At 40.9% G+C, this 27,750-nt stretch overlaps 1 protein-coding gene and 2 long non-coding RNA genes across 18 annotated transcripts in view; 2 read left to right on the top strand and 1 right to left on the bottom strand.

The window, feature by feature from the left end:
* Positions 1-23,046, top strand: part of LOC144335820 (uncharacterized) — an 81,069-nt gene extending 58,023 nt beyond the window's left edge. Inside the window, exon 2 of the long non-coding RNA XR_013407011.1 lies at positions 22,868-23,046. This is a non-coding gene — a long non-coding RNA (uncharacterized LOC144335820). The remainder of the gene's footprint in view (positions 1-22,867) is intronic.
* Positions 1-27,750, bottom strand: part of LOC716147 (leucine-rich repeat-containing protein 37A3) — a 76,695-nt gene that overhangs the window by 8,851 nt on the left and 40,094 nt on the right. For 8 of the 16 annotated variants that reach the window (XR_003723933.2, XM_077972183.1, XM_077972184.1 and 5 more), the window contains 6 exons: positions 24,965-25,036; positions 21,473-21,544; positions 20,731-20,811; positions 7,409-7,480; positions 6,766-6,840; positions 1,454-1,569 (listed from right to left, as the gene is read on the bottom strand). Coding sequence is in view for 14 of the 16 variants with exons in the window: in XM_077972183.1 (XP_077828309.1) it covers positions 1,454-1,569; positions 6,766-6,840; positions 7,409-7,480; positions 20,731-20,811; positions 21,473-21,544; positions 24,965-25,036 (488 nt within the window). In the remaining 2 variants the exon portion in view is untranslated. The remainder of the gene's footprint in view (positions 1-1,453; positions 1,570-6,765; positions 6,841-7,408; positions 7,481-20,730; positions 20,812-21,472; positions 21,545-24,964; positions 25,037-27,750) is intronic. The other 8 variants (XR_013406997.1, XM_077972187.1, XM_077972186.1 and 5 more) reach the window with 4 other exon arrangements.
* Positions 9,110-11,231, top strand: LOC144335831 (uncharacterized). The gene is made up of 2 exons (XR_013407024.1): positions 9,110-9,303; positions 9,738-11,231. It is a non-coding gene; the product is annotated as an uncharacterized LOC144335831 (long non-coding RNA).

Genomic DNA, 27,750 nt, shown 5'->3' with positions numbered 1-27,750 from the left:
GCAGGGTGGAGATGCTAAAGCGGAGGATCCCTCCCATTGCTGATAGATCCTCATCTGGCACGTGCTCCACTCACCCACCCCATTCTCTGCTCCCACATATCGCAGCCCCATCACAGAAGACGCGGCATGGAAAAAACACTGTGTCCACCCTAGTTCTTAAATTTGGACACGGATTCAGGGGGTAGGTTAAGAGTTTTTTTAATTTGCCAGATTATATGCCTATGTTGTTGAATGTACAATGAATCTATGGTATGACAGCAGTTTCTGGATAAACATTACTTGAGATCCTATAATGCAGAAGGGAAAAAGAAACTGTTATCAGATGCCTACTTTGATTTCATTTCATCTCTAATATTCTGGATGGGGAACCATCCAAAGCTTCTGACTGCATGAAGGTCAAGTGTGCCCGTGTGCAGCTGGCTTTCTTTTCCAGAATTAAAAGTATTTTGGGTGGTGACGGTCAGAGGAAGACGATTGTGAGAAAGGAGAAACGGGCTTGAGGAGAACCCAGAATTGGGGGGAGAACCCAGAATTGGGGACAGAAGACCTGGCACTAGGCTACAGCACTCAGCACCTCTGATCTTGTTTTTCCTCAGCTGTAAAAGGAGATTACCAATGCTTTTCTGCCCATCTCTTCAGGAGAAGGGAATAATATAATTGTTTAAAAAAAAAAAAGTTTTGAAAAATAAGCAACACTGACTTTATGTAGCCAAGCGTTATTAATCATCCACCTCACATCACTGGTAGATACCTATATTCAAGCTATCTGGACATGAAAGCAGTCACATTTTAGAAGTCATGAAGTTGGTGCTAATAAACCTAATCTACAGAAACACTCCTGAAAGCACTTGCGCATTTGTTCTGTGAATGGAAAGGTTTGAGATTCAGAGCAAGTTCAGCGTTGGATGGTCTAAGCATGGAAAAGCCCTCCATTCCATTAGAAGAGCTAGGCAGCAATTTCTGGTTATGGAACCAGAAACTCTCAGGCTTCAAATAAAACAGCATCACTTGTACTCTTATGAAATTGTAAAAACAAAAAACCAAAACCGGATCTACATCTGTCCTACAAGGCCGAGAGTACTCGAGACCTCATGGATATAAAACCAGCTTACAAACTACATTGCACTGTATGAAGAAATTATCACTGGGGGCAAAGCACCAAGCAGACAGCACAGTACACAGTGTGTGGATGTTACTGTTACTCCCTAGTCTTCCCATTCCTTTGTTTTGGTCCTTTGTGCATATGGAACAGTTCTGTTATTAAATTTTGTAATAATAACTGAGAACCTGACTCTCAGCAAGGGAATAGTTCAGAAATTGAGGGAGTTTAACTCTGAATGAGTAAATAAAAAAGCAATAATATCATAAAATTTTATCATCATTAAACATAAAAAGTTTAAAAACAAATACTTAAAATAATGTAACAATTGATCACCAGGCAATTTGGACTCACAACAACGTATGGTGTTTGTCAGACATGCACTGTTGCAATGCAGCTTGACTGTCTTGACAGCCTCAATGCTGTTTTTAAATTGGCAGAGGCAGCAGGCCATATGGCTAGGTAAGATCCTATAGATGAAAACAGAGAACAAAAAATTAGTGGTAAAGCAGTTACTTGAGTAGGTAGAGGAGGCAGGCCAACACTACCACAGGGGTGGGCAAAAAGGTGTTACTGAAGCCTATGGACTGGACAGTTGGGTAGGAACCAGAAGGCCAATAGGAAGGAGGGCAAAGGTGCCCAGCCGAACAGTAACCATGGCAGTGAGTATAGTATGCCTAGAATAAAGGTGGTTGGGATTAGAATTGGGTGACACTGATCAGTAGTTTAATTCAGAAGTATCTCTTCCCAACTCAAAAGTCTCACTTTGGGCTGAAAGTACACAGGAAGAAGGTAGACTTCTAAGAAGAGTCTGAGTAAGTCCCCAACTTCTGGAGGCCCTTTCTCAATTCCTGTTGGGAGTGGGAAATACTATAAATTACTCTGGGCATTAAAAATAGCTTAGTTTAACCTGGATTGTGGGGTTAAAAAATAACAGAGATAGCACTGGCCAAATCTGGACAATCTGACCATTCAAAAGAATAACAACATTAGAAAGTTACAACATCGTTAATATAAAGAAGAATCCATGAAGGGTGATATTCAAAAAGAAAAAGGGGGAGTTCTTCAATGAAATAATGCCAGCTAGTATATGTAGAAGGAATGACAGAATTTTACAAAGTGTCACTTTGCAACCACCAATCTAATAAAAATTCTTTCAGACAAGGATTATCCTTGATGCACATTTGGGTGAAAAGACATTTGAGAACAGGATCTTCACTGAACTCAAAGTACCAACCCACAGATTATTTATTACCAAGGGGGAAATGAGTATTATTTTTTTTTTTTAATGAGACAAGGTCTCACTCTTTTGCCCAGGCTAAAATACAGTGGCAAAATTATAACTCATTGAAACCTCAATCCCCCTTGACTTGGGCTCAAGTCATCCTCCAAATTCAGCCCCCTCAGTAGCTGGGAGTATAGGCTTGCACCACCATGCACAGCTAATTTTTTTTTTTTTTTTTTTTTTTTGTAGTTTTAGTAGTAACAGGGTTTCACCATGTTGCTCAGGCTGGTGTAGAACTCCTGGACTCAAGCAATCCTCCCACCTTGGCCTTCCGCAGTGCTAGGATTACAAGTGTGAGCCACTGCAGCCAGCAAAATAATTACAATGGAGAGATCTGGAAGATCACCTTAATCAAGTGATCAAACTTAGTATTACAGGCCACCTGCGGTTACGAGGCAGGAAGGATACATATGCAGTATTTTTCCCAAAAATGCTGAACTTGAATCTCATCATGAGGAAACCGACAAATCCAGATAGTGGGACAATTTACAGGACAACGATCTTTGACTCTTAAAAAATGCCAATGTCATGAAAGATCAAAGAAAGTAGAGGAATGTTTTAGATGAAAGGAAACGAAGACATGACATGCAGTGCCTGATCTTCAATTGGATTCTGTACTATTCTTTCATCTTTCTGGCATGTTTGAATTTTCTTCAAAATGTAAATTTGGGAAGAAGAGATAACCAAGACAATTGATTAATTTATTGCTATGGCTTATTGGGGGCAGTTTCAGAGAGATAAAGACAATCCCTGTAACTGAAGTAAAAGGTTAATCTCAGGGAGTATAGCATGGTCATTAAGAATACAGATTTCACAGCCAGACTAGGCTTAAATCCCAGCTCCGCTAATAATGTGAATTTGGGCAAATTGCTTAATCTCTGTTCCTCGACCTTGTCATTATAATAGTACCTACCTCTAATGAGTTTTGAGGATTAAATGAATCAATACCTGAAAAATGCCTGGCACACAGTGAGTGCTCAATAGCAGTTAACTACTATAATTATTATGTTGCAGAGGTTGTGGGGGGCCTTTTCTGAGTCCTCCAAAAGGATGGCTTTATTAGGGCCACATTAAGACTGTGGAGACAGAAGAGTGTTTCATGGATACATGAAGTCTATGAGTTGGGGGTAAAATGTATATAGAGTTTTAGATTAAAACTGCATCCAATAAGTTGGCCTGACACATCTTTCAAACCTACAGAGGAATAATCACAAGGGACTGGTATTATTCCTTTGGGTCCAGTGGAAGCCTTTGATCTTCATGTGGAATGGACCCAGAACCGTACCCCAGCATTTTATTATACAGCAACCTTAACTCTGACACAAAGGTGTTTCTTTTGTTTGTTTTGAGGCCGGGTCTCGCTCTGTTACACAGGCTGAGTGCAGCGGTGCAATCTCGGCTCACTGCAGCCCCTGCCTCCTGTGCTCAAGTGATCCTCCCACCTCAGCCTCCTGAGTAGCTAGAACTACAGGTGTGTGCCACCACGCCTGGCTCATTTTTGTATATTTTGTAGAGATGGGGTTTCACCATGTAGTCCAGCCTGGTCTGGAACTCCTGAGCTCAAGCAACCCTCTCTCCTTGGCCTCCCAAAGTGCTGGGATTATAGGCACGAGCCCAAAGGTTTTGTGTTATTTTCCTGCCCCCAACTTTTTATTTTAAACATTTTGTTTTTTTCCTTTAAGCCTTAGGATGGCTGGGAAGCCTTTTTGAATGGTATAATGAACACCTGTATAACTTTCATCTAGAATCAACAGTTGCTAATACTTTGCCACATTTGTTTTCCATGTGTGTATCTCTATACATTTTCTGGACAAGCCATTTGAGAGTCAGTTCCAGACATAATGACCCTTCACCATTAAATACTTCAGTGTGCAGCCCCTAAGAACCAAGGCATTCTCCTACATAACCAGAATACTATTATCACCCAATGGAACTTAATATTATCATTGTCTACTATGTAGCCCATATACACATTTTCACAATGTCCCAGTCATAACATGGCTTAAACAAATTCAGAATCCAGTCAAACATCAGACATTGCACTTAGTGCATGATTCTTTAGTCTCCTTCAATCTAGAACTGTTCCCAGGAATGTTTTAAGTATATTGACAAACCTTTGAGACTGTAAATGACCTGAGGTATATGTTATCCTTACTTGAGAATAATTTTTCAATATGCATTAAAGATCATTACACATGAGCCAAGACTCAAATGCGCTGGCCTACTTACTTTGTATATCAATGTGTAAACTCCTGAAGACTTCCAGTAATGAACTCCCATAAGGCAGTTAGTTCAATGTCTTTATGGCCTCAGTGACAAATGGTTACAGAGAATGAGAGCTTTTTTCCTATCCACTAATGGTCAAGAAAAAAGCAGACAGATCCTCACTGTCTTAGAGAACCAAGTGAGAAAGCTGGTCAATGAAGAGGACTTCATCCAGAGAGGAAGGGATCTAGCTGACAGGGAAGATGCTGCAGGAGGCTGAGGGAAGTGCGGCTAGAGCAGTAAAACAGATCTGACAGCCTGGAGAAGATAAGAAAGTGACCTGACAAAAATGAATGGAGCAGTGCTAAATGAAGGGCCCTTTCCATGCTAATCTTGCATACTGCCCTCAACCAGCCTTAGCATAAAAGAGTTTCTATTTAGCTTGCTATATGGTGGGGTGGTGGCACTATTTAAGTTGCAGTAAAATGTGTAACAAACTCACAATAGGGCCCTGCAGGCATACATATATATATACACACACACACATATCCTGCAAAGAAGGCCAGGCACGGTGCCCCATGCCTGTAATCTCAGCTCTCTGGGAGGGTGAGGCAGGAAGTTCACTTGATACCAGGAGTTCGAGACCAGCCTGGGCAACAATGAGACCTCGTTTCTACAGAAAAAAAATAAAAACAAAAATAAAATTGCAAAAAAGAAGATACCTCACATCATGTATGCAAATTAACTCAAAATGGATCATAGACCTAAATGGATACAATTTCTGGGAGAAGACATAGGAGAAATCTTTTCAACATTGGATTAGACAACAGTTTCTTAAAAGATTTCTTAGGTAAGAAACAAAAAATCACAAGCCATTTAAGAAAAAATTGGTAACTTAAAGCTGATCAAAATTAAAAACTTCTGCTCTTCAAAAAACATTTTTATTTTTTATTTTTTGAGACAGAGTCCCACTCTGTCGCCCAGGCTGGAGTGCAGTGGTGCAATCTCGGCTCATTGCAACCTCCACCTCCCAGGTTCAAGCACTTCTCGTGCCTCAGCCTCCAGAGTAGCTGGGATTACAGGCGTGGGCCACCACACCTGGCTAATTTGTGTATTTTTAGTAGAGATGGGGTTTCCACACAACTGGAACACTACTCAGCAATAAAAAGAAGTGAACAGCTAGCTGTCCCTCGGTGTCTGCAGGGGATTGGCTCCAGGACCCCCTGCAGATACCAAAGTCCATAGATGCTGAAGTCTTTTATATGAAATGACATAATGTTTGTATATAGCCTCAGGTATACTTTAAATACCTAATACAGGGTAAAGGATATGTAAATAATTATACTGTATTTTAACTTCTACTGTTTTTATTGTTGTTTTATGCATTTTATTTTTTCCAAATATTCTCCATTCATGGTTAGTTGAATCCATGAATGAGGAACCTGCAGATACAGAGGGCCAGCTGTAGTGATGGGTGCAACAACGTGGATGGTAGCAGAATCTCAAAACAAATTATGCTGAGCGAGGCCAGGCGAGTGGATCACATCTGTAATCCTACCACTTTGGGAGGCCGAGGTGGGCGGATCACTTGAGGTCAGGAGTTCGAAACCAGCCTGGCCAACATGGTGAAATCTCGTCTCTACAAAAAATACAAAAATTAGCCGGGCGTGGTGGCATGCGCCTGTAATCCCAGCTACTCGGGAGGCTGAGGCAGGAGAATCACTTGAACCTGGGAGGCGGAGGTTGCAGTGAGCCTAGGTCATGCAGCCTAGGTGACAGAGTGAGACTTTATGTCTCAAAAAAAAAAAAAAAAGTGAAGTGAAAGAAGCCAAACACAAGAGGCAACATGCTGTATGATTTCATTTATAAGACATTCTGGAAAAGGCAAAAGTATAGGAACAGAAATCAGATTAGTAGTTAATAGGGGCTGATGCTGGGAGGAGGGGATTGACTACAAAGGGACATGGAGGGCCTTTTTGAGGTGTCAGAAATGCTTTATATTGGGAATGTGGTGGTGGTTATGTAACTATACATTTGTCAAAACTCATCAAACTGTACCCTTAAAAAGGGTGAATGTTAGTATATGAAAATTACACCTCAATAAACCTAAGAAAATAATAAAACAAATCTAAAGAACCAACTAAGTGAAAATAAATCTAAGAAGAGAATAACTTACAGTTTTTCCAGTTCAACAGTCATCGTGAGAATGTTCTTAAGTGTTGTAAGTGGAACTTGCGTTTTTCCCATGTCTCTGAAGAAGAAAGTCGAAACATTCATGATATGAACCCCAATAAAAAATTCTGTACTTAAAAAGATATTTCAAGGACATGTGATTACTTCAATTTTGGCTTCTCTATAAAACAAGCCAGCTCAAGAGTTTATTTGCTGTAGAATTCCGGGGAGCTCTTATTAGAGAAATTTAAGTTGATTTGCATCATCAAATTCATGATATTCAAGAGCAGAACTTACACCTTTTTTTTTAACCATTATCTTCTCATTTTCATATTGCATTTACCATCTTATTTACTCTTTTCTTCATTTTTACAATAATGAATACCTTTGCCCCTTTGCTTTCTTAGTTAAATAATATTCTTCCATGTGTCTACATGTTCCAAATCTATATAGGTTCTTCAACACTGTTCTCTTCCTCTGCTGGCTGTCTTGACCATTATACATCCTCTTTAATTTTTTTCTTTGTCAATAACCCAGTTAAAATTTAAATTATGAAATTTTAGCCTAAATACAAAATACTTAAGTTTGATGAAAAATTTAAAAAGCATAAATCATCTCATGACTCGTGAGAGTACTATAGTACTTACAGATATTTTAATGCTGGCAATTTAAAGAGATACGGATCTTCAACAGTTGTCAGAGGATTGCGATTGAGAATTCTGAAAAATGGAATGGAATTAACCTGAATTTTCAGTATATGAAACTGCAACTAAAATTTATATTCATTTTTTGGTACAGAACTTGTAGGTAAAAAAGAAAAAAATGTTTTCTGTTTTTACCTAATCAATCACCATTAGACTCTGTAAAGCACTATTCCTCTGGGAATTACCCAGGTCTCTAGAAGATAAAGTAGAGGAGAGAACAAGGGGAAGAACTACCAGGGAAAAAAAGTGGATAGCAAAGAAAAAATACGCCACAGAACTTTTCAGGTCAAAAACCCTACAAGTGACTATGTTGGTAGGAAGTGCTGACTGTGTAGCAAACACTATTTCTAGCGTCCTCCATAATTCAAGTTGCTCATCACAATTCAAGTTGTGTTTTTTGTTTTTTGTATTTTTTGGTTTGAGATGGAGTCTCACTCTTGTTGCCCAGGCTGGAGTGCAACGGCTCAATCTCGGCTCACCGCAACCTCCACCTGCCAGGTTCAACTGATTCTCCTGTCCTGCCTCAGCCTTCCAAGTAGCTGGGATTACAGGCACCCACCATCACGCCCAGTTAATTTTTGTATATTTAATAGAGACAGGGTTTCACCATGTTGGCCAGGCTGGTTCTGAACTCCTGACCTCAGGTGATCTACCTGCCTCAGCCTCCCAAACTGTTAGGATTACAGGCGTGAGCCACTGCAGCTAGCTGCTTGTCTTTTATCTTTATAAAGCTTTTAAAATTTATGATTTAATTTGCACAGTTAAAAAAAATAGGACCAATTACTTTGCTTTATAGCCAAAGAAAAAGGAATAAATCTAAGAGGAGGAACTGGTCAAAACCATACTCTCACTTTCTTCTTGTATGACATCACAGCCTTTCTTACACTGCATGTAATCACCTGTCCACCTGTCAGTCTCCTGGACTAGGAGCTCCTTGAGGGTAGAGATCACATTTTTTTTTTCTTTTTGAGACGGAGTCTCACTGTGTCACCCAGGTTAGAGTGCAGTGGCACAATCTCGGCTCACTGCAGTCTCCGCCTCCCGGGTTCAAGCAATTCTCCTGCCTCAGCCTCCCGAGTAGCTGGGATTACAGGTGCCCGCCACCATGCCCTGTCTTCCCTGTGCCTGGCATGATGTCTGAAATGTATTAGGCATTTAACAAATGTTTATTGAATAAACAAACGGCATTTTGTTTATATGTCAATAAAATGAATAAATTGGTTTTGATGCAAATTTTTATTCCAAAATGTTGGAATCCATTTTCTTTTTAATCCTTTAAAGCGAACAAGAAAAAGAAAAGAAACATGAAGAAATAAAAGAAAATCTGCTTTTAGGTTAACCAAAGAATCATCATTGTACTTCTGCAGAAATTATACAAATAATAATTATCATAGTGAGTATCTACTGGTTTGCAACGTATTTGTGATTAGAATTTCACCTTTAATCCTCACAATAACCTTATGTGGTAGATATTATTGCCCTATTTTATTTTTTTATTTTTTTATTATTGCCCTATTTTTAAATGAGGAAACTGGGGCACAGAGAGGTTATATACCTTGTCCTAGGCCACTAAGCTATTAAACAGTAAAGCTGTAATTTGAACTCGTGTTTAATCTGTATGAAGAAAAAGGGTTTAATTTAACCTTACTTTTTTTTTTAATTTTTATTTTTGTTCATTCTTTTTCTTTTTCCTTCTTTCCTTCCCTACCCCTTCCTTCTTTCTATTTTATTCCCTTCCTTTCTCCTCTCCCCTCCCCTCCCTTCCCCTCCCCTTCCCTCCCCTCCCCTTCCCTCCCCACCCCAACAGGGTCTCGCTGCATTGACCAGGCTGGAGTGCAGTGGCATGATCTTTGCTCACTGCAACCTCTGCTTCCCAAGCTCAGGTAATCCTCCTTCCTCAGTCTCCCATGTAGCTGGACTATAGGCACGCACCACCACGCCTGGCTAATTTTTGTGTTTTTAGTAGAGATGGGAGTTTCACCATGTTGGCCAGGCTGGTCTTGAACTCCTGAGCTCAAGTGATCTGCCTGCCTTGGCCTCCCAAAGCCAGCCTTAATGTTGAGAAGACTAAATACAGAAATGCCTTTCAACCTTCTTCTACTCCTCTGGGAGGGCCTCTATGAGAATTACAATTTCTCATTAGCAGTTCACCGCCACGCTTGCCTATAGTTCCAGCTGTTCAGGAGGCTGAGGCAGGAGAATTGCTTGAACCCAGGAGGCGGAGGTTGCAGTGAGCCGAGATCAAGCCACTGCACTCCAGCCTGGGTGATAGAGCAAAATACAGAGAATTACAGTTTCTCTTTTTATGTCTTTCCCCTAATCATTTCCCATGATTAAATAGTTAATTAGTCTATGGTCAATTAGACTTTTTTTTTAAGGGACACATTCTCAGTCACTGTGTTGCCCAGGCTGGAGAGCAGTGGCTATTCACAGGCACGATCCCACTAGTGATCAGCATGGGAGTTCCGACCTGCTCCATTCCCGAACGGGGCTGGTACACCCCTTTTTAGGCAACCCGGTGGTCTCCTGTTCCCGGGAGGTCACCATACTGATGCTGAACTTAGTGAGGACACTCAATCAGCATAGCACGCTACAGCCCAGAATTCCTGGACTCAAAGGATCCTTCTTCCTTTGCCTCCCGAGCGTCTGGGAATACAGGCATGTGCCTGGTGAGCCTTTAGAGATTTAAAACCGTGCTGTAAGTGACATCAGTGAAAATGGTGGAATAAAGACATCCGAAAATTCGTCCTTTCATAAAAACAACCACTACCAAAAAAATTGTACAAAAATAAACTTGACCAGAATAAACTTTTTCAGAACTCTAGAAATTTAACCAAAGTCTTGCAGTGACCCCAGGAGCATTTATGCAAGAAAAATGTCTGTAAGAAAAGTGAGATTTGTGTTAACTTGCCTTAGACCATTCCTCACTCTCTAGCTCAGTAGTCGCCTTGAAAAACAGCCCACATCCCCAACCAGAGGGAGCAGAATGGAACTGGAGCTGCTTCAAAGCCTTATTCTCAGTTAACTGTCATGATGTCATCTGTCTGGTGGTTCCCTGGAAGACCTCATTTGAAAGATTTGTCTTTATTTGACCAGAATAAAAGATGTCTAGTGCTAAAGCCTCTCCATAGAGGGTGTTTTTGGAAAACAATTACAGTGTTTTAACATGGCAACTATATTAGGCAACGAATAACAGTTTGGGGGAAAAAAGCCTAATCAAAAAGCTTAATAGGAAGAGCTGAGGAGAGATGTCCACGGGAATTTTGAACCAGTCTGATATATCCTTGGGAAACTAGAAGTCCATAAGACGTATTCCTGGCAATTTGGAATGTCGTGCACATGCATAGGGCGGGCTGTCAGCATGGTCAGGAAAGACCTACTAAGTTCCTTCTACTACTTGTGACCTACTACTAAGTTCACAAACTCTCACCCCTGGCTGATCTTGAGGTTCTGCACAAGCAAGAAGTGAAAGCTAAGGCATGGCTGTAAACTGTCTGGCTGAGTGCTGAAGGTATGCCCCAACATGTACACAGAGCCCCTTGGCAAAAACTACATTTATCAGTTTCAAGAATTTAAGTAAATCTCCATTTAATTATTAGCTGATCGGTAAGCTAACCAAGGAGAGACTTCAGTGGCCACACATGATATATAACGCAAGACTTTACCGAAGAAGTTCAGAAAAGTCACTAAATAAATAGCAACTACTAACACAAGCAGCAGTAACACCAAACCCTGGGAGCATGGATCTGATTTTCAGAATTGCTACATTATATTATTTAAAATACTCAATTTTCAACAAAAATTTATGAAAGATGCAAGAAAACAAAGTATGGTCCATACATGTGGTGGGGGCGAGAAATAAGCAGAAATTGTTCCTGAGAAAGACCAGATGTTAGACTTACTAGACAAAAAAAAATTTTTTTTTTGTAGAAGTGGGGACTTTCTAAGTTGCCCAGGCTGGTCTTGCACTCCTGGCCTCAACCTCAGCCTCCCAAAGTGCTGGGATTATAGGCACAAGCCACTACGCCTTCCCTAGAGAAAGATTTAATTCAGCTATTTAAAATATGTTCAAAGAGATAAACCATTCAGTTCTGTAGACTAGAGAACTAAAGCAAGTATGAAAGCAATGTCTCATCAAATAGAGAATATCAATAAAGAGATAGAAACCATAAAAAGAAGCCAAATAGAAATTCTAGAGTTGAAAAGTATGGTAACTGAGATGGAAAAATTACCAGAGGTTCTCAATGGCACGTTACATCAGGCAGAAGAAAGAATTGGGAACTTGAAGGTCAATTTAGATATTTACTCTGAGGAACAGAAACAAAAATGAATGAAAGTGAATGGAATCTCAGAGACCTGTTTGTGGAACACAGCATCAAGCTAACAAACATATACATAATGAGAGTCCCAGAAGGAGAAGAACAGAAAAAAGGAGAAAGAACATTTGAAGAAATAATGGCCCCAAACTTCCCAAACGTGATGAAAAACAATCTGCATATTCAGGAAGCTCAAGGAACTACAAATAGGAAGAATTCAGGGATCCACATCTTAACATACTATAATCAAACTGACAGAAGCCAAAGACAGAATATCTTGAAAGCAGCAAGAGAAAAGCAACTCGTCATATACAAGGGATCCTCAGTAAGATTAATAGATGATTTCTCTTCAAAAACAATGGAAGTGCTGGGCATGGTTGCTCACACCTGTAATCCCAGTACTTTGGGAGGCTGAAGGCTCAAGAATTGCTTGGAGTCAGGAGTTGGATACAGCACGGGCAATGTAGTAAAATCCTGTCTCTACAAAAAATTTTTAAAAAGCTGGCCGTGGTGGCGCATGCCTGTAGTCCCAGCTACCCAGGAGGCTGAGGTGACAGGATTGCTTGAGCCTGGGAGGTGGAAGCTGGGAGGTGGAAGCGGTGAGCGGCTGCACCACTGCACTCCAGCCTGGGTAACAGAGGAAGACCCTGTCTGAAAACAAAACAAAACAACCACACACAATAGTGAAGGCCAAAAGGCAATGAAATGGCATATTCAAAGTGCTGAAGAAACTGTCAACCAATAATTCTATACCCGGCAAAACTACCTTTGAAATAAAAGAGAAATTAAGATATTCTAGATAAATAAAAACTGGCAGACTTTGATGCTAAAAGACCTGCCCTATAAGAAGTACTAATGTGAATCTGCACAAAGAAATAAAAAGCACTGGCCAGGTGCAGTGGCTCAGCCTGTAATCCCAGCACTTTGGGAGGCTGAGGCTGGAGGATCACTTGAGGTCGAGTTTGAGACCAGCCTGGGAAACATGGTGAAACCCTGTCTCTACTAAAAATACAAAAATTAGCCAGGCATGGTGGTGTGTGCCTGCAGTCCCAGCTACTCAAGAGACTGAGGCACTAGCATTGCTTGAATCTGGGAGGCAGAGGTTGCAGCGGGTCAAGACTGTGCCACTGCACTCCAGCCTGGGCCACAGAGCGAGACTGTGTCCCAAAATAAAGAAAAACACTAAGAAAAAGACACTTACACAATGCAATAATTATAAATCTAGTTGATGAATATAAAGAATATAAAGATGTAATGTGTGACAATAACAGGATAAAAGAAGGGGTGAGAGTGGAGCCTTAGAGAAGCAAAGTTTTTATATACTATTGAAACAAAGTTGGTATTAATCTGAACTACAATGTTATAAAATTAAGATGTAGCTGAGACCACAGGTGCGCACCACCACACTCGGCTAATTGTAAAAAAAATTTTAGAGATAGGGTCTCACTATGTTGCCCAGGCTGGTCTCAAACTCCTGGTCTCAAGCAATCCTCCTTCCTTGGCCTATCAAAGTACTGGGATTATAGGTACGCACCACTGCATCTGGCCACAAACATTTTGTTTTTTTATTTTGCATTTTTCAAGACAGGGTTTCACTCTGTTTCCCAGGCTGGAGTGCAGTGGCACAATCATGGCTCACTGCAGCCCCGACCTCCCGGCCTCAAGTGATCCTCCTGCCTTAGCCACCTGAGTAGCTGTAACTACAGGCGTGTGCCACCACACTCGCTAATTTTTAAATTTTTTTGTAGAGATGAGGTCTCAGTATGTTGCCCCGGCTGGCCTTCAACCTAGGCTGAAGCAATCCTCCCACCACAGCCTCCCAAAGTGCTAGCATGACAAGCGTGAGCCACTGCACTGCACAAATACAGAAGACCAAATTATTAAAATTAGGAATGAAAGAGGGAACATTACTATTGTTCTTTTTTTTTTTTTTTTTTTGAGACGGAGTCTGGCTCTGTTGCCCGGGCTGGAGTGCAGTGGCCGGATCTCAGCTCACTGCAAGCTCCGCCTCCCGGGTTTACGTCATTCTCCTGCCTCAGCCTCCCGCGTAGCTGCGACTACAGGCACCCGCCACCTCGCCCGGCTAGTTTTTTGTATTTTTTTAGTAGAGTCGGGGTTTCACCGTGTTAGCCAGGATGGTCTCGATCTCCTGACCTCGTCATCCGCCCGTCTCGGCCTCCCAAAGTGCTGGGATTACAGGCTTGAGCCACCGCGCCCGGCCTACTATTGTTCTTAGACATAACAAGGATTATAATATGAATAAAAAGGATTGTATATATAAAGAATATATGCTAATAATTAGATAACCTGGATGAAACAGACACATTACCATAAAGATATAAACTACTGAAACTGACTTTAGAAAAAACAGAAAATCTGAATAGACAGACCTACATCAAGTAAAGAGATTGAGGTAGTAATCAAAAAACCTTCCACAAAGAAAAGCTGAAGACCAGCAGGAAGCTTCACTGGTGAATCTACCAAATACTTAAAGAAGAATTAACACGGATCCTTCATAAAGTCTTTCAAAATATAGATGAGGAGAGAACATTTCCTAACTTATTCTATGAGGGTGATATTACCCTGGTATCCAAATTAAACACATCACACACAAAAAATTACAGACCAGTATTTCTCACGAATGCAGATGGAAAACTGCTTAACAAAATCTGGCAAAACAAATTCAACAGAGCATTCTGTAAACATGGATCAGATAATAATAGCGCGATTCTCCAAATTGAGCTATGGTTTCACTACAATTTTTTTTTAAGTAAAATTTTCATTTATTGGCCGGGCATGGTGGTTCATGCCTGTAATCCCAGCACTTTGGGAGGCTGAAGCAGGCAGATGATCTGAGGTCAGGAGTTCGAGACCAGCCTGATCAACATGCTGAAACCCCGTCTCCATTGGAGTCTCACTGTCGCCCAGGCTTGAGTGCAGTGGTGTGACCTGGGCTTACTGCAACCTCCGCCTCCCAGGTTCAAGTGATTCTCCTGCCTCAGCCTCCCAAGTAGCTAGGATTACAGGCGCCCGCCACCACGCCCTGCTTATTTTTGTACTTTTAGTAGACACGCATTTCACCGTGTTGGCCAGGCTGGTCTCTAACTCCCGACCTCAGGCCATCCGCCTGCCTCAGCCCCTCAAAGTGCTGGTATTACAGGCGTGAACCACTGCACCCTGCTAACATATCCTCTTTCTAAAAAGCTGCATATATTGCAAAGTATTGGAATAGGAATAACATAGCATTTAGGTTGGGCATTTAGGTTGATTACGTGTCTGCTATTGTCAGCACAATTCTTATCAAAATCCCAGCTGGCTTCTTTCCAGAAAGTGACAAGCTAGTTCTAAAATTCTATGGCAATTTAAGGCACCCAAAATAGCAAAATAATCTTGCAAAATAACAAAGTCGGAAGACTCAAATGTCCCAATTTCAAAACCCAAATCAAATCTACAGCAATCACAGTGTGATACTGGAATGTGGACAGACAAATAAATCAACAGAATAGAATTGACAACCCAGAAATAAACCCTCGTATTTACGGCAAATTGATTTTTGACAAGGGTGCTAAAACAGTTCAGTGTGGAAAAAATGGTTTTTGTTTTTTTTAAATGGTGGTGGAACAACTGAATATCTTTGTGCAAAATAATGAAGGTGGAACCCCTACACCTCACACGATTATAAAAATTAATGCAAAATACATCAAATACCTAAATGTAAGAGCCAAAATGATAAGACTCTTAGAAGAAAGCATGGGAGTAAATCTCGTGACCTTAAATTAGACAAGAGTTTTTTTCTTCTCCAAACTGGATTTTTTTCTTTTAAATCAATTTTTGTCTTTTGAATTTAATGAACTATTACTAGCTGAAGGCAGCCTGACATGGTGAAAGGAATGTCAGACTAATGAAAGGTACACAGCCTGATTTAAAACCAAACCCTGAACCTTCTTAAAGAAGAATAAGACATTTTATACACAAACATGACACCAAAAGTACAAACAACCAAAGGAAAAATAGATAAATTAGATTTTATGAAAATTAAAAACTTTTGTGCATCAAAGGACACTGTCAAGAAAGTCACAGAATTCACAGGATGAGAGAAAATACAGGCAAATTATCTGTTAAGGTCTAATATCCAGAGTATCCAGAAGATATACCGAATACTTGTAATTCAATAAAAAGACAAATCAATTTTTTAAATGGGGAGAGGATTTGAATAAATATTTCTTTAAAGAAGCCATATAAATGGCCCATATGCACATAAAAATGTTCAATGTCTTAAATCATTAGGGAAATGTCCATCAAAAACCACAGCGAGATACTAGATACTACTTTACACTAACTGGAATGGCTACAATGAGAAGAGATAGACGACAGTGTTGACAAAGACATGGAGAAATTGAAACCCTCAAACATTGCAGGTGGAAGTGTAAAATGGAGCAGCCACTGTGGAAAACAGTTTGACAGGTCCTCAAAAAGTTAAACGTAAGAGTTGCCCTATGATCTAGCAATTCTGCTAGGGATGTATCCTAGAATTAAAAACATGTCCACACAAAAACGAGTACATGCATGTCCACAGCAGCATTATTCATAAATGCCAGAATAAAGTAGAAACAACCCAAATGTCCACTAAGTGATGAATGGATGAACTGATACAGTGATGGCTCCATACAATGGAATATCACTCAGCCTTGAAAAGGAATGACACATGCTGCAGCATGGGAGGACCTTAGAAACAACATGCTTTGTGAAAAGAAACCAGACACAGAAGGCCACATACTGTATGATTCATTTATATGAAAGATCTAGAATAGGCAAATCCACAGGGACTCAAAGTAGATTAGCAGTTACCTGGGGCTGAGGGAAGATAGCAATGGGGTGACTGATTCTCCTCCCTCAGCTTTCAGAGTAGCTGGGATTATAGGTGCCCATCTCCATGCCTGGTTAATTTTTCTATTTTTAGTAGAGACGGGGTTTCACCATGTTGGCCAGGCTGGTCTTGAACTCCTGAGCTCAAGTGATCCACCCATCTAGGCCTCTCAAAGTGCTGGGATTACAGGCATGAGCCACCATGCCGAGCTGTGAGCCTATATCTTAATCAAAGTCCTGAAAATAACCTTGAAGAAGACTCCCTGAAAATGAGGAACAACAGGAGAAGCAAGGGACCTGGAATCTGCAGACCTGGGTTGGAATTCTGGCTCTGTCACTTTCTGGTGAAGTGACTCGAGTAATGAACATGAGCCTTTCTGGGTAGCATTTACAGCACAAGGCAGTTTGAGGAAGCAATGAAAGAGCATGTGTATAGTGCCTAGCAATGCGCTGGACACAGTGCCGGTGCTCAGCCGTCATGTCACACCAGCACTGACCAGTGAGCATAAACCTTGGGGATGCCCAGAGCTGGTACGGCCAGGAGCTCCGGAAGCATGGGATTCTCAGAGGGAAACGGAGCTCACTGCTCTAAAAATCCTATTCAAGTTCGAAAGTAAGATACAATGCACACAAAGCCAAACTGACATCATTCAGCTCCTATTACAGGGGAACTAAGAGCTGCATCGAAAATTACTTGCAAAGCTGGTAAGTGGTTCTGCCACTTATTAGCCATGTGAACCTAAGCAAATTACCTAGCGTCTCTGAGTTTCAGCTTCCTCATCTGCAAAATAGAAATGATAATAATAACCGCATCGCAAGAGTTGCTGGAAAAACGAAAATGAGATATCATAGGAGGTAACATGTACAGAGCATTTACCATATGCCAAGCACTGTTCTAAGAACTTCGGACATGTTATCTCACTTGTATAAGTACTTAGGTGCCTACAACCTAAACAGGACCTAGTAAATGTAAGTACTGAAAAAATGCTATGGGGCAGAGGAAGAAATGCTGAGCTTCTGTGAGAAGAGAAGACAGCTTGTTACACAGGTGAGAAGAATAAGCTGCAGCTGAGAAGAAAAGTGTAACTTGCTACGTGTGACAATCTCAAGACTTTTCAACCATTACAAATTTAAACAGCCACCCTAAATCACCCCAAGGACAGACCCCAGTTGTTCTTTTCATCTGTAATGTTTACGCCTCTCTGAATCCGAGAAGCAGCTGCCAGGGTTCCAATACATACCAAAGCATGATGACAACATCCTCAACTGCGCACACTTCTGTGCATCTACCGCTGTGTAAAGGAAGCTGATGTCAGTAGACTGGGGGGCACAACAAGGCATGTTTGTGAACGAAGCTCAATTTGCCATCACGGGGTGGCCACACCTACCTCACTAATATTCTAATAGTGGGATAAATAATTCAATAGGGATAAAGCCTGGATTTTGCTCTGATTCTCTCTTAGGGCTTACATTCTTGGCATGATACTGATGCGCCGTGCTCTATCGGAATAAAGTACAGCCGTTCTACACTGCAAAGTCATCCAGTTTCTAAAATTATTGTTAGAACCAATGAAGTGACTAAGAGAATTTTAAAAAATAAGCCATCAGTCTGGACCTGTGCATGGGAATGAAGAAGCACTTTAAAGTCAGGGAAAAAATATAAACTTACTTAACATTTAGGATTATCAACCACTGCTACTTTTCCATAAACCATTTCATTCATCATTTCATCTGTAAGAGATAAGATTATTGCCCCCATTCAAAGGGGGACTTTGATAGTTAGCTGCCTGGTCCTTCTTGCTTGGATGCCCTGCAAATAAATGTCCTCCTTTCCCCAATGCAAAACCTTGATATGGTTGTTTGGCTTTACTGCGCTTGGGCCAGCAGAACCCAGTTAAGTCCACTAATAAGCTCTTGGTTTGTCTTTGAGATGGATTTCAGATTCAAAATAGACTGACCTTATCACACTGCTAACTTGGCCAGTCAGTATTTGTCAATAACATAGAGGCTTTATTCAAGAGATGCACTGGGTTGTAACTATTGGAACCCAGGGGTGATTTCAGGATTTTGTGGGGCCTGAACCTTATCTAGTAAAAACATTTTTAAAAAAGTATGAATACAAAAATTTCCAGGGGCCCTCCCAGGACCTTGGAAGGGCCTGTGCAAGTGAGAAGCCCTGAAGCTTAGGCTCTATTCAATTCATCATCCAGCAACCACAGCTGGGGCCTCTTTTTGTTGTTTGTTTTTTACAAACTTATGTAATGCCGGGAAATATATTGTTTCAACTTACAAACACCACAAAATGGTGTCATAAAATTACTGGCACCTTCCCTTGGCAACTTGCCTTTGGAAAGAAATGCAATGGGCCTATAGGTCACATGTGCCAAATATGACTCTGCAGTGTAGCTTTGTTTACCAGAAAGATTTGACCCAAACAAAGGAGCCCAGCCCCTAACACACTTGGTGTGTTGAGACCCTTGTGCCAATCTCTGAAAGTAACTGTGACTTAGTTTGAAGGGTTCAGCTCTATTCTGTTTATATGAAATGAGTATTAATTTCCAGTATCTGCTGGCTCTGATTTTTTCATCACCATGAAGCAAATGCCCTTTTCTGTTAAGACGAACACAGAAACTCGAGATAAGCAAGTTAGTGTCTCCTCAAGTCTTTCTTACCCACCACCCATTCCTGCTTTGTCCTCTCCTGGTCACCCTGCTGTACAGATCCCCACATGGCTCTCGTATGTTTCCCTTCAGCAGCCGCTTCCTCCTTGAGGAATGAAAGTCCCTTGGGGACAAAGTCCTCATCTTGGTGTGTCTTTGAGATGGATTTTTTTACCCCTGGCGCTTAGTAGAGTACCTGGCACAAACGGACATGGCACTCAGTGAATGTTTTTGAGTGAATTCATCAATTTTTATCAACCGTGATTCCAGTGTTTTCCTGGCGTTTCCTACATAATTGTAGTGAAGCTGGCTAGATGATGATGATGATGATGATGATGATGATTATCCACTTCCCGGGTTCCAGCCATTCTCATGCCTCAGCCTCCTGACAGCTGGGATCACAGGCACCTGCTACCACGACCTACTAATTGTTTTTTTTTTTTTTTTTTTGAAACGGAGTCTTGCTCTGTCACCCAGGCTGGAGTGCAGTGGCCGGATCTCAGCTCACTGCAAGCTCCGCCTCCCGGGTTTACGCCATTCTCCTGCCTCAGCCTCCCGAGTAGCTGGGACTACAGGCGCCCGCCACCTCGCCCGGCTAGTTTTTTTGTATTTTTTAGTAGAGACGGGGTTTCACCGTGTTAGCCGGGATCGTCTCTCGATCTCCTGGCCTCGTGATCCGCCCGTCTCGGCCTCCCAAAGTGCTGGGATTACAGGCTTGAGCCACCGCGCCCGGCCAACGACCTACTAATTGTTGTATTTTTACTAGAGACGGGGTTTCGCCATGTTGGCCAGGCTGGTCTCAAATTCCTGACCTCAAGTGATTCTCCCACCTCGGCCTCCCAAGGTACTGGGATTACAGGTGTGAGCTGCCATGCCCGGCCCTGTACTTTGGATTTAACTTTGATTCCTGCTGATATGCAGAGTTTCTAACTGCTTAAATGTCTGCAACATTTAGCTGCAAGTAAGGAAGAGCTTAACACAGATTCCTGCAGGGGCAAAAAACTGCACCACTAAGCCCAGCCAGTTTTTTTGTATTTTTAGTAGAGACGGGGTTTCACTATGTTGGCCAGGCTGGTGTTGAATTCCTGACCTCAGGTGATCCGCCTACCTCGGCTCCCAAAGTTCTGGGATTACAGGCCTAAGCCACCCAGACCAGCAACAAGGCTAAGTTGAGGGTCACTTCTTTGATACCTTTTCTTGCCGATGCATAGGTCAGAACTAGCACAAGCAGAGCAGGTCATATATAAGCTATGTACGTCTCTTGGCCTCTTTGTACCTTAGTTTCCCCATTTGAGAAAAACGAATGGATCTTAAGATATACTTTTCAGAATTCATAAAGGGCTTATACCCAGCTAACTAATAATTGTATGAGTTTTTATACATAAATAGTTCTTTACATGTATTCATCTTCTATTTCACTTACAACTTGTATAAAAACTGCATTCCGTGCCAGGCCTGAAATGTTCCAAAGCTCAGTTCTGTGAGTAAATTGCAACCAAGATTTCTACAAAAAAAAAAAGACACAAGCCAAAGGAAAAAAAAATTGTTTCAGAACATTCATCATTTGCCATGATTCTAATTTATATAGGATGGAATATAACCTCAATCCTTCCTGTATGCACTAAGGAAATCTCACTGTGGAAGATACTGGCTTATGATTTATACTTTAACATTGCACATGTGGTGTATTAGCTACAAAACAGTGAACGCTCAGTAAATACCTGTGTGAAGTGTGAAGTGATCTTTATTTCCCTAGAACAGGATTTCACAACTTCAGTGCCATCGACATTTTGGACTCTATAATTGTTTGCTGTGGGCATTTGTCTTGTACCTTGGAGGATGTTTAGCAGCATCTCTGGCCTTTGCCCACCAGATGCCAGGAGCACACCCACAGTTTTGTCAATCAATACTGTATCCAGACATTACCAAATGCCACCTGAGTAGAAAATCACACCAGCTGAGAACCACTGCTCTCTGATGATTCACTATGATCTGTGTCATAATTCTCACACTAATCCTTGCTAGAGACAAAAAGGATTTGCTCTATAATTTTAGTAGCTTTCTACTGGTAAAACTTTAATCATATTTCAAAATGAATAGCAAAGAAGTTTATAATTAAGTTTTATAAAAATGCCAAATACAATATAGTTATATGTGTAACTTACATAAACTGCAAAAATGGTAGTGGTTCAAATGTACGTCTTTCAATAGACTGTATTTTATTGCAGGATAAATCTCTAGAAAAAGCAAAAGGAAAATATCGCCTTGGTTAGTTATTAAATGTCGATTAGTATGAATAATAGCAAGAGTTTAGAATAATATTGAATACACATTTTTCACCTCAACTCTAAACGTTTGGACTTGTATTTGAACTTTCCAGAGCCCCTAACCCTGCCCATACCTCTCCTAGAGTCTCACCTTCGTGTTTTTAATAAATATACAACTTAACAAACTTTGGAATCAATTTCTCCTGAGAGGAGTAGACTTGATTAGATGCCCTTTAGTAGTCTCACCAAATTGTAGATTATGAGCTCAAAGTTTTTCTCTCTATATATAATTTCTAATATTAAAAAATAGTCGGGCTGGCCGGGCGTGGTGGCTCAAGCCTGTAATCCCAGCACTTTGGGAGGCCGAGACGGGCGGATCATGAGGTCAGGAGATCGAGACCATCCTGGCTGACACGGTGAAACCCCGTCTCTACTAAAAAATACAAAAAACTAGCCGGGCGAGGTGGCGGGCGCCTGTAGTCCCAGATACTCGGGAGGCTAAGGCAGGAGAATGGCGTGAACCCGGGATGTGGAGCTTGCAGTGAGCCAAGATCTGGCCACTGCACTCCAGCCTGGGCGGCAGAGCGAGACTCCGTCTCAAAAAAAAAAAAAAAAAATAGTCGGGCCATGCGTGGTGGCTCACGCTTGTAATCACAGCACTTTGGGAGGCCGAGGCTGGCAGATCCTGAGTTAAGGATATCGAGACCATCCTGGCTAACACGGTGAAACCCCGTCTCTACTAAAAAATACAAAAAATTAGCTGGGCGTGTTGGCGGGCGCCTGTAGTACCAGCTGCTTGGGAAGCTGAGGCAGAAGAATGGCGTGAACCTGGGAGGTGGAGCTTGCAGTTAGCTGAGACTGCACCACTGCACTCCAGCCTGGGCAACAGAGCGAGACTCCATTAAAAAAAAAAAAATTTCCTCATATTTATACAACTTCCTAGTTTAGGTCTGTTTTCCTAAGCCAGTTCAATATCAGAAGAAATAAAAGACATCCTTTCACATCATCTGAAAGGAAATTACCCCTTTACCTAACACATAACTTTGAACTGAATTCAAATATGATTTGAATTAAATCATATTAATATAATTTCTATCATATTATTAGAAATTCATTTTTGGTTTTATATTGCTTTAATATTTTATGAAAGCAATTTCTTCAGTTATACAACGATGGGGCTTCTCCCTCCCTCTTTACCTGGATGGAATAATGCTGTCTGGCTGATGTCTCCATCTCTAGTCTCTCCCTTCCTAAACTATCCTGCACACAGTCATCAGATAAACTCTCCATAAGTGGTTTGCAAAGACCAGCATTTCCTGGGAAATTATTGAAGATGCAAATTCTTGGTTCCACTCTAGACCAACTGAATCAGTAACCACGAGGGCGGAGTCCGGAACTGAGTTCTAACGCGCCCTCTCAGTGATTGTGATGCAGATCTATCTACAGCACTGCTGCAGTAACACGGTTCCCCATGATGGCTCCTCAGCTTGGCATTCAAAGCCCTAGAAGATCTGGCTCCAATTTCCTACTCTTCCTCCTTGTACTCTACAGGTACTCATGGTATTCCTCGAACACTTTCCTGCGCTTTGCCCTTCTCCCATTTTCCTTTTGCAAGTTTAGAATATATTCCCCAAGATGTCTGTCCGATGTTACACGATGGCCCTTCAAAGTCCTATTCAAACGGCATTGCTCTAGTAACATCCTCCTGGGTCCAAATTGAAGACATTTTCTCCTTTTCTGTGCTCCAGAAATAATTTATCCCTCCTATGCTGCAGAAACAATGTATCCCTCCTAGTGCCCACATCCATTTATTCTTTTTAATGTAGTTATTTTCCATCCAATTTCTTCTGAGCATAAATTCCTTGCAAGCATGGACTAGGTCTTGCTCATCTGCATTGCCCACCATGTTTAAAACTGACACATGGAAAAAAAGTAAATTCAAATATTTGTAAAATAAATGAATAGCTGGGGGAGTGAGTAGAAGGAAAATGACTATTTTAAAGGAAACGTAGTTTTATTACTTCATGGCCACTGTGGCACTTTGGCATCCACTTGAGGGTCTTTACACCCACTTTCCTTAATTCCTCTATATTTGAAAGAATCTGTTTGCAAAACAGCGTCACTAATGAGCTTAGTAAGGATTAATGACATACACACCTCTATGGACAAAGGATAAGAATCAAACTTTCATAACAATGAACATAGTATCTTCTTGTCTCTAAACAGACAGAAATACTATGCAGGTATCACTTTCTTGGTAACAGATTTGGGGAGATAGTATTTTGTAATTGGTGAAGAGTTAGGGGCATTTCTGATATGCTTCTTAGTGTAAACATTTCTAGCTCTGCCACTTAACCATCATTTTAAACATCTCTTTTCATATAACAATTCCTGAACTGAAATCTTTAATACCAGTCTATTCTCCTGGGAGCTTAATATTCTTGATAATATTATTTATATAATTCAGCTGATTTTTTTTTTTTTTTTTTTTTGAGACAGAGCCTCGCTCTGTCGCCCAGGCTGGAGTGCGGTGGCCAGATCTCAGCTCACTGCAAGCTCCGCCTCCCAGGTTCACGCCATTCTCCTACCTCAGCCTCCTGAGTAGCTGGGACTATAGACGCCTGCCACCACACCTGGCTAATTTTTTGTATTTTTTAGTAGAGACGGGGTTTCACCGTGTTAACCAGGATGCTCTTGATCTCCAGACCTCGTGATCCGCCAGCCTCGGCCTCCCAGAGTGCTGGGATTACAGGCATGAGCCACTGCGCCCAGCCAATTCAGCTGATTTTTAATAAATGTTAATTTAATTTCCATTAAATTACCAAAACATTCTGGATTAATGACGTTCAAATGAATGTAGATGGTCTATATCTTCTCCTTTAGGCAACAATCTGAAGTTAACTTTAATTCCTTTCATCCTACTAAACCAACTTTTTCAAATCTTTTTTTTGTGAAGTCAGACAGTAAATACTTTAGGCTTTGTGGGCCACATGTGATCTCTCTCACATATTTGTCTTTGTTTCTTTTCTTTTTCTTTCACAGTCCTTTAAAAATGCAAAAATCTTAATGTGCTATTTATCTATTAGTTGTAGACTGAATAGAAGAAGATGGTGTGTGAACACTTATAAAACAAGGTTCATACGGGTGTCAGTCACTGCTCAGATCTTCTTACCATGTGAAATTTTTTTCTGTCTGTATTTCGTCTATGGAATTAAAAAACTAAAAATGCATAGGAGGTAGCTAATACTAGAGATGGGCAAACCTATACAAACTTACAGAATTGCAGAATTTTGTTGCTGGAAGAAATCTTAGAGATTATCTAATTTGAACCCCTTATTCGTTTTACAGATTATATGACTAAAAACTCATAAATGTGATTAACTAACTTACAAATACTGGAGGGATAGCAGGCCTTCAAATGAATCCTTATGTAATTCAGTCAAATAATTTTCATTGAGAATTCTGGAAAATGAACAAGTTATTTCTAGATTAAAATGCAAAGTACAACTATTTGCCGCACAGGACTATGTCCTGCATGTGGGGGAAAGCTGGGTCATGGTCGTTTCAAGACGGTGGTATCTGCTCTGCTTTCATTCAAACCTTTTCTTACATTTTCCTTTTTGTGTCCATCTCTCTCCACCACCACCACCACCACACACACACACACACACACACACGACACCCCTAGCCACTCTTCCCACCAAATTGTATATTTCATGCCTCCTCTCTAGATCACAAAATCCCTTTCAGAATCCACCTCTGGGTGGCACCAAGATCAGCAGAACCTCCATTTCCTCCTCTTTCCCTAAACCTTATTATGAAAGCCCCACATGGAACCATGTCGGGGCTGCAAGTGAAGCCATTCAACCTTTTTCCCCATCAAAAATATGTGAGAACTACAATGTGCATAAAGTACACAGGAGATCAATGTTCCTTATATTTAATTTAATTTAATTTCTGAGACAGGGTCTCACTCTGTTCCCAGACTGGTCTCAAACTCCTAGCTCAAGTGATCCTCCTGTCTCTGCCTCCCAAAGTGTTGCGATTGCAGACATGAGCCACCTCACCTGGCCAAATATTCAGTTTAATAATTATAAAGCAGATACCCATGTAAACATTGTTACCAAAGATCATTGCTAGCATCCCAGAAGCCCCAGTGTGCCCCTTCCCATCATATCCCTCTCTCTAACCCTAATAGGTAACCACTATCCTGACCTTTGTAATAATTTTCTTGTTTTTAAAATGTAGTTCTGGCCTGGCAGCTCACACCTGTAATCCCAGCACTCTGGAAAGCCAAGGCGGGTGAATCACCTGAGGTCATGAGTTTGAGACTAGCCTGGCCAACATAGTGAAACCCTGTCTCTACTAAAAATATAAAAATTAGCTGGGCATGATGGCGGGCACCTGTAATTCCAGCTACTCGGGAGGCTGAGGCAGGAGAATTGCTTGATCCCGGGAGGTGGAACTTGCAGTGAGCCAAGATTAAGCCATTATACTCCATCCTGGGCAACAAGAACAAAATTCCATCTGAAAAAATAAAGCAATTCTCCTGCCTCAGCTTCCCAAGATGGGATTAAAGGCATCCACCACCACATCTGACTAATTTTCATATTTTTAGTAGAGATGGAGTTTCGCCCTATCGGCCAGGCTGGTCTCAAACTCCTGACTTCAGGTGATCCGCCCACCTTGGCCTCCCAACATGTTGGGATTACAGGCATGAGCCACTGCGCCTAGCATGTGTTTTATTTTTAATTTAGAACTCATGCATGACTTGTCTATATATGTTGAACTAATGATGTGACACACAAACTGTTATGAAAAATGTCCGTTACTTCGAATATAAGCATTTTTTCCAAAATCATTTATGTTTCTAAACCAATTCCTTCTATAAATCAGTAAGAAAATGATAAAACAATTCAATAGGAAAATGAACAAAGGCCAGAAAACTCAGAGAAGAAACACAAATGTTCAATAAACATATAAAGACATTTAGTTAAATTCATGAGTAATCAGAAAAATTCAACTTTAGATGGAATCCCTTTTATTCATCCATAACTTCAACAAAAAGTTGGAGAATACCCAGTGGTGAAAGGTGTGGGGATATGAATGCTGTCCTCTTCTGCTGACAATAGAGTAAGTTGGGACATTTTTGAGGGCCATTAAAATTTTACATCTACATAATCTTCACCCTAACAATTCCATTTCTAGATATCTATTCTACAGGAATACTTGCCCATAGTATACATGTTCACAAAGAAGCATGTACAGGGATTTCATTGCAGCAATGTATGTAACAATAAAACTAAGCATAATCTAAACATTCATCAATGGGGGAATAATTAAATAAACTATGATGCATCCAGACTATGGATGATGCAGGAGTTTAAATGAATGGGGTGACCCTCTGAGTACTGGGAAGGAAACAAATCTAAGGCATGTCATGAAGTCAAAGAATCAAGTTGCAAGATGTTACCACTTATGTAAAGAAAAAAATTTAAAGACCACACAACAAATCTATTTTGCTTTATGTAAATATGTATGTAGGCAAATGGGAAAAAGTCTGGAAGCATGTACACTAAATGCAGAGTAGCATTACCTCAGGGATGCGGGAGTAGGGCACAAGGGGCGTTTTTGTTATATCTGTTATTGCATTTGTACACATTAAAAATAGAATCATGGGCTGGGGATGGTGGCTCATGCCTGTAATATTAGCACTTTAAGAGGCCAAGGTGGGAGGATCACTTGCGTCCATGAGTTCAAGACCAGCCTAAGCAACATAGGAAGACCCTGTCTCTACAAGAAATACAAAATTAGGTGGGCGTGGTGGCGTGCACCTGTGGTCCCAGCTACTTTGGAGGCTGAGGTGGGAGGATTGCTTGTGCCTGGGAAGTGAGATGTGATTGTGCCACTACACTCCAGCCCAGGGGACAAAGTAAGACCCTATCTCTGAAAAAAAAAAAGAGGACAAAAAAGAACATAACCATGTATTATTTTTATGATAAAAAATAAATTTAAATTGCCTCTTAAAGAGAGCGTACCACATTTAATTTTAAAATAACCATAGAATTGCCATCAACAGAGGTTGATTTGGGGTATGAGGGGAAGTATCTTTTCTCAGAGGTACCGACCTCAAAATTCTGGACCGAGAAGGATCTTACAATGCAGTTAGTTTTTTG

This window comes from Macaca mulatta, chromosome 16 (assembly GCF_049350105.2).
Source record: "Macaca mulatta isolate MMU2019108-1 chromosome 16, T2T-MMU8v2.0, whole genome shotgun sequence".
In the NCBI taxonomy this organism is placed as follows: Eukaryota; Metazoa; Chordata; class Mammalia; order Primates; family Cercopithecidae; genus Macaca; species Macaca mulatta.
Note: the sequence above shows the minus strand (reverse complement) of the source record. Positions and strands in the feature narration are given on the sequence as shown.